General features: G+C 37.6%; 2 protein-coding genes and 1 long non-coding RNA gene across 3 annotated transcripts; 1 reads left to right on the top strand and 2 right to left on the bottom strand.

Annotated features, from left to right (window-relative positions):
* Positions 1-1,542: 1,542 nt before the first annotated feature.
* LOC118357299 (60S ribosomal protein L12-like) lies at positions 1,543-2,055 on the bottom strand. The gene has a single exon (XM_035729028.1). It carries the CDS (start codon positions 2,038-2,040, stop codon positions 1,543-1,545), a length of 498 nt encoding a protein of 165 aa, XP_035584921.1. The 5' UTR covers positions 2,041-2,055.
* A 582-nt stretch (positions 2,056-2,637) lies between these two features.
* On the bottom strand, positions 2,638-3,934 carry LOC113917762 (intraflagellar transport protein 57 homolog). The gene has a single exon (XM_035729026.1). It carries the CDS (start codon positions 3,932-3,934, stop codon positions 2,651-2,653), a length of 1,284 nt encoding a protein of 427 aa, XP_035584919.1. The 3' UTR covers positions 2,638-2,650.
* A 16-nt stretch (positions 3,935-3,950) lies between these two features.
* On the top strand, positions 3,951-11,010 carry LOC113917763. The gene is made up of 3 exons (XR_003518348.1): positions 3,951-4,063; positions 7,804-8,010; positions 10,202-11,010. It is a non-coding gene; the product is annotated as an uncharacterized LOC113917763 (long non-coding RNA).
* Positions 11,011-11,240: the final 230 nt, after the last annotated feature.

Raw genomic sequence — 11,240 nt, forward strand, 5'->3', positions numbered from 1 at the left:
CTCCTTTTTGTGTGTCTATTTCCTATATTGTTTTCATCTTATTAAAAAAAAACATGGTAAAATGAAATGACAGAACACATATCATGTTATATACTTGAAAGCAATTAAATAGGGTGCACAGGGTACTGAACCAGTAATGTGTAACTATATGTTTCTATCCCATGTGCATAATTAATATGTATGTCAATGTATTGAAATCATGAGTCCTTTTGTACTACTTTGAGTGTGAAGGCAATATTGGGACAGAACACATTTTGAACACTTTCCCATTTTACATCATTTGCAAAGTATTTTGTTAATGATTTCCCCAAGTTTTTGTTCTTTGCCTCCATGTGAAATGTCTTCTCAAAGTATTAATAGTCTGTAGTTCAGTGTGGAAACAGGGAATTACTAGCTCTTAAATTTCCATATACAAGTTGTATAGGATGCTTAAGTAGGATGCTTCCACTGGGATGCCTGATGAAAGCAAACAAAGGTGTGATTATCCTCCTGCTGCAAACATGGATAAAATGTAATAAATTTTAAATGCACCAATGAGTTCAGCAGAAGAAAGGGAAATGCCAAGGTGCCAAAAAAGAAGAGGCAACTGATCCCTGGAGTGCTAAGTGCATTAATTCACTGTGCAGTTTATGGAAGTCTCAGTCCTGGAGTTGTATTTTAAGTCTCATGTAGGGGCTGAATTTGAGGCCTGGGATTTGACAGCCTTTGGAGCCAAGATCAGTACAAAAGCCAAGATCCCTGAAGAGCTATGCTATTGAGAGAAATAATATACTAAGGGGAAAAAAATCCGACTAGGAATAAGGTAACTTTCTCTAACTGGGATCCAAGTGGAAATAGAAGTGAAACACTACAGTGGTCTTTTCTGAGAATTCAAAACACCTAGTTCTTCTTCTTGCAAGTTAGGGATCCAAACTGAAACTGCAAACTGAGAGATTAGCATAAAAGATGGTCCCTGGCTGGGATACTCTTGAACATCTTGCAGAAGCCTTTGTAAAATCATAGTGGAATTAGACTACATTATCCATGTCATACAGGAATCCACACAAAAATGACAAAAAATAAGAGATGACAAACAGAATAGAACCTCCAGAACTTTGTATAATAGAGCAATCTAAAAGTACTAAAAATGGGGATGCCTGGGTGGCTCAGTCAGTTAAGCGTCTGCCTTCAGCTCAGGTCATGATCCCAGGGTCCTGGGATCGAGTCCCCATCAGGCTCCTCACTCAGCGGGGAGCCTGCTTCTCTCTCTGCCTGCCACTCTCCCTGCTTGTGCTCTCTCCCTCTCTCTCTCTGAAAAGCAAATAAATAAAATCTTAAAAAAAAAAACCATAAAAAAATAAATAAAAACACTGAAAATGTTTTAAGACATAAAAGAAGAAACTAAAACGTTAAGAAGGAAATGGGTTTTTTAAAGTATTTTTAAAAGAACCTTAAAAGTATTTAAAAATAGAACTTTTAGGGAAAAGAAATGCTTCATTTGTTTCTTTTTTTTTTTTTTTTTGGTTGTCAAATGATCCTTTATTGAAACATTTTCCTTTGTAGTTAACTAGCCGGGCATTCCAGCGCACCACTGTTGATGTCATCTATGATGTCATGAGGGTGGCGGCCATCTACATTGCAGCCCACAGACTGGGCAGTTCCCAGGATCTCTTTAATGGTTCCAGAGAGTTCTCTCGCTAAAGATCGGTGTCGCATCTGTCGGGCAATATTGACAATCTCATCAAAAGTGATATTTCCACTGTGCTTAATGTTTTTCTGCTTCTTTCTGTCTCTTGGTGGTTCCTTGAGGGCTTTGATAATCAGGGCAGAGGCAGAAGGTACCACTTCAATCTGGGCCTGTCTGTTCTGAATGGTCAGTTTCACCGTAATCCTTAGACCCTTCCAATCACCGGTTGCCTTGGTGATGTCATCACCAACCTTTTTTGGAGACAGACCCAGCGGGCCTATCTTCGGGGCCAGGGCAGACGTGGCACTGACTTCGCCACTGGTGCACCTCAGGTACACGACTTTGATCTCGTTGGGGTCGAACTTAGGCGGCATGGCGGAGGTGGCTGGTGTCAGATGAACCCGGATTCGGGACGACTGAAGAAAGTTGCACCTTTGCCTCCCCGAGCCGAAAGCCAAAGCCTTTTTTTTTTTTAATTTTTTTTAAAGATTTTATTTATTTATTTGAGAGAGAGAATGAGATAGAGAGAGAGAGCATGAGAGGGGGGAGGGTCCGAGGGAGAAGCAGACTCCCTGCTGAGCAGGGAGCTCGATGCAGGACTCGATCCCAGGACTCCAGGATCATGACCTGAGCCGAAGGCCGTCGCTTAACCAACTGAGCCACTCAGGCGCCTGCTTCATTTGTTTCTAACAACAGGTAGGTAAAAGAAACAATTCGCCAGAAGGATATAACAGTCTTAAACTTGTATGCACTAAGAATATAGCCTCTTTTTTTTGAGTTTTTAATTACTTTATTATATATTAGATTCAATTTAAAGGCTTTAACCATCCGTAAACACCATGATACAATATGTATGTGTATATGTGTAAAAAAATACCCACTGAACATGCTTTAAGAGGTATAATTGTGTTTTGAAATCTTGCCACATGAAATATACTTTGATATAATAAAACAACTAATCAGAAGCATGAAAAACAGTATGTTTTAATAAGAGCCTATTGCAGATTCTGGAATGATTGTTGCATGCATGTCCCTAGTCATGTTGGACTTCTTCAGTTTTGACTGGAGTGAGGTGTGTTCCACAACACCAATTCTGATGTCCATCTGAATGGTTTCTTGCTTCAGCTTTGTTAAGCTCTGTTTAATCTTTACCAAGGGAGCGCCATCAGTCATGCTGCTGCCTTTTTCTTCCATTTCTTGCTTTACCTTCTCTAGTTCTTCTGTCACCTCAGACAGGAGCCTGGTCTTTTCCGTCACCCCGCCGTTACCCTGCTGGTAGCGCTCCCTCACCTCACTCAGTTGGGCTTGAGCTGCACGATATTCTTGAACCAAGTGCTCAAGCTGGTTGTTGATGTACTTTTCTCGGCTGCCAATCTTTTCCAGAGTCCTACTAATTTCATTATGAAGTTTATCCAAAAATCCCTTGGTCTCCTTTAGAGCAGATTCTATTCCACTTTTGTGTTGGTGCATTTGGTCAACGTGGATTCTCCAATCCTTATTGTCAGTCCTAATCATGACTTTCAGTTGTGGTCGTACACGTTCTACTTCGAGACTCCATTCTGCAGCATCTGTTGTGGATTCCAAAATATCTTCTTGTTTGGCAGACTCGTTCATATCCAAGCGATATGTCTGAGCCTTTAAGACGTTGAGATCAATAAAGTTTTCTTCACTGTCTGTCTCCTCTTCCACAAATTCTTCATCCACTTTATCTAACGTTAATTCTGCATCATCTTCTGGGACAGTTTCTTCTTCTAACTCTTCCACTGGGTATGTTGGTCTTTTCCAGGTGAAACCAATATATTTTAATGCTTCTTCTGCTAAACAGTCAAGAACATAGCATACATGTTCTCCATAACCTGACTTTAATTTTGAAGGAGGAAAATCTGCAGTTCTGCCAAATGATCGAAGCTCAGATAGTATGTTAGATATAGTTGCATTAGGGTCATCATATTCTTGAGGTGGCTCAAAGGGGCGTCCTGCTCTGTTAATCAACCAAGAAGCAAGAGTGCAAAACATGTAGAACTGTTCACCAGGGTTGGTAGGCAGTGCGAAATAGTGTCTGGACGGGGGCTTCAGGTTGTTCTGCCGGAGGAGTTCCTCCTCATAGTGGAGCAGCTTCAGCTTCTCCACCAGGTCCTCCATCACCACGAACATGTGGTAGGCCGCGCCGGGCCTCCGCTCCACGACCACCTCCCCTGACCCTTCGCCGCGGGACCGAGACATTCCACCCTCCAAACCTGACGTGACCACTGCGGCCGCGGCCGCCATCACAAAGCAGACGGAAAGCGCCTGGCGTGGGCCCCGGCCCGCAGACCTCCGCGGCCTCCGCCGCCAGAGCCGCCGCACCCAGGACCGCCGCGACCGGTTACCAGGCCAGAATATAGCCTCTTAATACAGGTATTTGTGTCCACTTTTGTTTCAGATATAATGAGGAATTTTTAAACCTTCAGTTAATAAATAGATTAAGCCAATGAAATATTAATAAGACTGTAGAAGACTTGAACATTTCAATTAACCTTCTTAACCCACGGACTTTTGTAGACCTTGTACCCAATATTTATAAAATGCATGTTCCTTTCAAGAAGATGGAATGTACAAAAATTATGTTTTCAGCCTGAAAAAAGTCTCAAAAATACAAATGAATCAGTATTACACAGACAACATTCCCTGACCAGGGAAATAAATAGAAATATTTAAATAAATTAAAATTAATATCTATAATACAAAAATTTAACAAAAATTCCTCATACGTTAGGGAATTAATATAATAAATTTCTAAATATTTCATGGGTCAAAGTAAAAATAAAGATGTAAATTAGAAAATATTTAGTACTGGATAACAATGAACACATTTTATAACAAAACTTACCAGATGCCACTCAAGTGGTAGAGGGAATGTATAGCCTTAAATTTATTTGAAGAGAAGTCAGAGTGATGAGTAATGATTAAGGCATTGGACTAAAGAAGTTAAAGAATAAAAATAGAAACCAGAGGGAAGGCTATAATGAAGATAAGGAAGTTAGTGAAATAAAATAGAAACATGAATAGTAGAGATCATCAAAAGTCAGATCTCAGTTCTCAGATCCATGCAGGTCTGTTTCTGTGTGTTCTGATGTTTTCTTTTTTCTTTTCTTCTTCATCTTTTTTTTGGGGGGGTCATCTATCGCTGACATTGTTTTAATTATAATGCATCATTCTAAAAGCTATTGTAATCAAGACAAAGAAGGTATTACCAAATTAGTAGACCAAAGATAGAGTATTCAGTAAATGGTACTGGTGTAAGTAGCTATACCTTTGGCAATATGTAAACCTAGACACCTCTCACCAATATAAAACTATATTCCAAGTAGATTATAATTTCTGCAAGTAGATTATATACTAAATATAAAAAGAAAACAAAACATTTTAAAAGAACTTATCTTCATGCGATTAGAGTAGGAAATACTTTTGTAAACAAGAAAAACATGGAAATTATAAAGGAGTAACAAGTAAATATCTTCAGATGTGCTCAACATCATTAAGGAAATGCAAAAATTAAAACCACAATGAGATACCTTTAATTTCCTACCAGAGTGACTAAAATTAAAAGGATTGACATACCTAGTGTTGACATCGGTGTGGAGCATTTGGAACATTCACACACTGCTGATTGGAGTGTAAATTGAGATAACTACTTTGTAAAACTTTCTGTTAGTTTCTACTGGTTCTAAACAAATGCTACTCCATGACTAAGCAAATCCACATATTCAGTAATATTTACAGCACTTCTAGTCATGGTTCTAGTGTTCCTATCACTAGACACAACCCAAATGGCCACCAGCATTAGAATGAATGAATTGTAGTAAAGAATGAACTATAGCTACTCACAACATGGATGAATCTCACAAATAAAATGCTGACAAAAGAAACCAGTTACAGGAATCGACACTGTATCTTTATAATCCTATGAGGTAAGAACAGGCAAAACTGACCTGTCATGGCTGATGTCAGAGTACTGGTTACTTTTGTAGAAAGTATTGACCGGGAGGGAACACCAGGAAGCCTGCTGGGGTGCTAGAATTGTTTTATACTTTGATTAGTGTGGTGGGTACACAGGTACATAAATATGTAAAAATTTATGTACACTTAGAACTTACACACTTCAATGTTAGTTTATACCTCAAGAACAAATTTAAAAAATTATCAATGGGTTCACTAAAAAATGAAAATACATGGGACACCTGGGTGGCTCAGTTGGTTAAGTGTCTGCCTTCTGCTCAGGTCATGATCCCAGGTCCTGGGATTGAGCCCCGCATCGGGCTCCTTGCTCAGCTTTTCCCTCTGTCTGCTGCTCCCCCTGCTTGTGCACTCACTCTCTCACTTGCCCTTGCTCTCTCTCTGGCAAATAACTAAATAAAATCTTTAAAAGAAATGAAAATACAAGTGACAAAAAGGGTAATAATATTTGCAACTATATAATCAACAAAGAAAAAAAGTATAAACAATTCAGAACAAATAGGCAGAGGATAACACATCGGCAATTATTAACCAATGGACCATAAGCTGAAAAGCTGTTTAAGCTAACTAGTAATTAGTGAAGTGCAAATTAAATCATAGTGAAATATTTAATACCCATTAGATAAGCGAAATTAATTGGTCAGATAACACAAATCTTGGCAAGATATCAGTTGCTAGGAGCTCTGAGGGATTGCTGGTGGGTGTACATAGTGATATACTTGGGAGAGAAATTTGGTAATTCTAGAAAAGTTGAAGATGAGCATAGCATCCAACCAGTAATTTTATATCGATGTCTACAACCTAGAAATATTTCCCTAAACATTCACAAGAAAAAAAAAAATCAAGTCTAGACTGATTATAATAAAGTAGAAAAACTTGTCACCTAATAGGGCTATAAATAAATTTTAAATGTGTTCTATTTATGCTACATACTATAATTTCTTAACTAAAATAAATGGCTGTATCAACCTATGTCAACGTACATTTGTCACAAATATGAGTAAAAAAATAAGATATAGTGTGATACGAGTTATGTGAAATTTAAAACACACAAACAACAGTATATATTATTAATGTACATATACACATGAAATACAATTACAAAACTATTCATAAGAATAATATGCACCAAGTTCAGGATAGTAGATAACAAATGGAGAGGGGTAGGAATTTTACTGTATCTATAATTTTTATTTACAATAAAATTTGTTTGAAGGATATTGTATTATTTTCTTTACTTTGCATTTACTTCATAATTAAAAATCTTAATTAAAAAATGAGACTATACTATGCTTGGAATTTTCTGTGAATTAATTTCTCTTGGATTTGATCGTATATTCTAGCACAGTTTTACAAAACTTAAGACAATATTACTATAAGGAATTTTCCATGTCCTGCACTGTCATTTTAATCCTAGAATAGCTTTTTCTAGAGACAGTACAGTGGAGAAAAAGCTGTGGCCTGGGAGAAGGAATTGGTTTTGAATCCCAGCTTTTTATAATCCTAGATGGATCTGTTTACTTCACTGAATCTTGGTTTTCTCATCTGCAAAATAATGAGTTTGGACTATGTTATGGGCTGAATTGTTCTACCTCAAAACTCCTGTGTTGAAACTCTAACCCGAAGTACCTCAGGATGTTACTATATTTGGAGGCAGGCCTTTAAAGAGATGATTAAGTTAAAAGGAGGCCATTAGGGTGTGTCCTAATCCATCCTGACTGGTGTCCTTATGAAAAGAGGAAATCTGGACACACGGAGACACCAGGGATGCATGAGCACTGAAAAAAGACCATATGAAGGACACTAGAAGGTAGCCATCTGCAAGCCAAGGAGAGAGGTCTCAGAAGAAACCAAACGTGCCATCACCTTGATCTTGGTCTTTTATCCTCCAGAACAGTGAGAAATTAAATTTCTGTTGTTTTAGCAACCTAGTCTGTGGCATTTTGTTATGGCAGTGCTAGCGATGTAATCCAATAATATTAATAATATCACTGCTAATGTCTTTTCCAGACCCAAATTTCTACTGTTGTTTTTAAAAGATGACTTCTCTTTCTTCATAGTCTAAAGCGGATGCAGATAATGCTGATAAACTTGAGGTGGTCTTATGTCTTGCTTGTCTTTCTGTCCTCCTCTGCCTCTAGGTGTTTGCTACAAATTGGTAGAATCTCACCAGGTGACAGTACAGAATTTTAATATCATACACAATAAAACTTGACTCCCTCAGCTTTACTCCCTCATCCTTCTTCAATAGTATATTTGGTGTTTCAACTCAAAATCCGTGTGTGAAGATTGAAGTGTGGATTTTTCCGACCTTTATCTTTTCTATGATCATTATTGGTAAAATATCGGTAAGTTTGTACACGTAAACTCTTCTAATCTCACCAGTTTTTTTCTATGATTACAGTCTCTTCATGTATTCATGGCTTTTATTATCAGATCCTCTCCATTCCACCTTTTCCACATAATTATGATAAATTATAAAAATCTCAGTGCATTTGGTTTTATCGTAGGTTAAATGATATTTTCAGGGTGCATAAGATAACATACATTGCATATTTTCTTGATAGCACAAAGCATGATAACTAGAACTCCCTGGAGAATTATTGATTCTAGAACTGGAGTAGGAAATACACAAGATGAGTCTGGATCATCTTGTAGTGCCAGAAAATAAGGAAATGCTCACAAATAAAATTCATATTGATGGGAGTGTGTCAAAGGGAAACAGAAGCCAACCAAAAGAGCTCTTCATGGCCCAAACTGGAACAATTTAAGCAAGAAAATGAAACAGTATTGGATTTTAACCCTGAGTGTAAAATAAATATTTATGAATCCATACTGTCTTAATAATATCAATATAACAAATGATTGAATAAATAGATAATGGTAGGAGAAGGAACAAATCTATGTAAAAGAAGTCTAAGTAATTTATGTAGATATTCTGCCCTCAGGGAAAGGAGCATAACTCCCTACTCCTTAAGTGTGGGCTGCACAGAATGACTTCTTTCCAAACAGAAGAACATGGAAAGGGGTGGAAAGAGTAACTTAATAGTGGAGACGCCTAATAAACACTAACTCAGGTGGTTAAGATCAACAGCAACAGTCATAAATTCTGCTGATCGTATGTACCCTTGATGAAAATTGCCCTTTTATTCCATGATATTCTTCCCCCCAAATCCGTAACCACAGTAAAATCATAAGAAAAATACAAATTCCAGTGGGGGGACATACTGCAAAAACCCTGACCACTACTCCTCAAGTCTGTCTAGATTATCAAGCAAAAACAAAGTCTAAGTAACTGTCACAGGCACCAAGAGCCTGAGGAGACTTAACAGCTAAATGTAATGTGGCATTCTGGATAGAATCCTGGAACTAAAAAGGGATATTAGGTATTGATCCATCAGTTGTAACAAATGTACCATACTAAAGTAAGATAGTAATAAAAGGAGAAGCTGGGTCCGGGAACTCTATACTGTTTCCTAGATTTTTCTGTAAATCTAAATCTGTTAAAAAAAAAAAAGGCCATTTAAAAAAAAAAATCAGACTTCAAACCTAAGGATTATGACAACATTTTGAGCTTAGTGCAGATGACAATATCAGAAGAAAGGCTAAAGTATTTCTAAGACCTTGTATTTTAGTTAGCTTTATAGAATAAAATTAATTTGAATTTGCCTTAAAAAAAAAAAAGAAGCTTATGATTATGAAGTCTACCCTGTTCCTGAGACAGCACAAAGCTTTTTCCTAAAATAGTAAAATTTGGGAAAATGTAATATAGTAAGACATTTTTCTATTACTTTTAAGTTTTGAAATTTGCCTTTTTTTAACTCTTTTTTTTTAAGATTTTATTTATTTATTTGACAGAGAGATAGAGCAAGAACACAAGTAGGCAGAGCAGCAGGCAGAGGCTAGAGAGAGAAACAGGCTCTCCTCGGAGCAGGGAGCCTGACACAGGGCTTGATCCCAGGACCCTGGGATCATGACCTGAGCCGAAGGCAGACGCTTAACCAACTGAGCCACCCAGGTGCCCTGAAATTTGCCTTTATGAATGTGATGTAGTTATCATTAATTCTCACTTGCCGATCTGCCTATGCTCAAGATACAGAGATACAGAGATATGCTCAAGGTTACAAAATTAGCAGGACTGAATGGAGACCTTAACTCAATCTTCAGATTCCTAACAGAAGATTTGGTCTACCACAACAGTGGTCTAAATATTTTTATAGTATGTACTTATCAGTGAAATATTTTGAGAAGCACTCCCAAGCATATGTTTGTGTGTTTATAAATCATATGCATGTACTGCTAAATTAATTTTGGGTAAAGTATTAAATTACACTCCAATGATTAAGTATGAAGATGATTCAATAACAAATGCATAGAAATTAAATTTCTATATTTTTCTACAGACCAGGTGACTGTTCAGCCTCGTTTGTAAAGTACTGCTGAGTACTAGTGTTACAACTATTTATTGATGTGTAACAACCCATCTAAAAACAACAATTTGTGGGTTAAAAGCATTTGCATTTTATTATTATTTTGCAGGTTTCTGGGGTTGACTGGGCTCAGTTGGATGATTCTTACCCAGAGCATCTCTCATGGTTGCAGTCACATACTGCTGGACCAGAATCATCTGACAGCTTGCACATTCACCTCTTGCACTGAGGCTGGGAAGATGCCAACAGCTGAGGCTCCTTATAACATATCTGCCTCTCTCTGTTCTCTTTGTTTCTCTCCAGCACAGTGGTTTCAGGAATTTGTTGGAATTCGTACATGGTGGTTCAGCGCTCCAAGGCCACATTCCAAGAGAGAGCCAAGTGGAAATTTTATCTCTTTTTATGACCTAGACTCAAAATTCGTACATCGCCACTGTTGATTCAGTTATTTAAAAGAGTCACTGAAGTCAGTGTATTTCCAAGAGGTGGGGACTTAGATTTTACACTTTCAATGAGAACAATGTCAACTTGCTGGCAAGCTTTAAAATCTTCAAAACCAGAGTCTGAACTCTGGTAATTTTGTTTTATGAGGTAAAGTCCACCTGAGTCCATTGATTTGAAGAAAGAAGTGAGGTAGCACCCCATACTTCTGACAGCTGCCTTATTGTGGTCATTTTCACAAATCTACAGATACTTTCCTCTTCTGTAATTCCTTAAAGAGGAAAGGTGCTCATTCTCAGACTCCTCAAAACTCTTTCTCTCTCATCTAGGGCTACAGTAGCTCCCCAGGGACTTTTCCTCATCAGCCCAAAGATGTCTCCACCCTGGACTGGAGATAGGATTTTTATAATAAAGGCTGCAGATATTGTTTTCATTTGTTTTTTGTATTTTGCTCTTTCATCAAGCTTTAACATTAAATTATTGGTATCACTAATTATTGTACTGAGCACTTTTTGACTCCTTGTTATTCAGCACACTTGACATGTTAGTCTCTGGATTGCATTTGCTCTCTCCAAGACCAGTGACAAACTAAAGAACATAAATATCAGGGCCATTGTCATCTTACTTCATAGACAATTCTGCTTCAAATATTGCTCTCTACATGAAAACAAAACAAATACAGCTTATGTCAAGGTATGGTATGTGCA

Source organism: Zalophus californianus, chromosome 1 (genome assembly GCF_009762305.2).
Source record: "Zalophus californianus isolate mZalCal1 chromosome 1, mZalCal1.pri.v2, whole genome shotgun sequence".
In the NCBI taxonomy this organism is placed as follows: Eukaryota; Metazoa; Chordata; class Mammalia; order Carnivora; family Otariidae; genus Zalophus; species Zalophus californianus.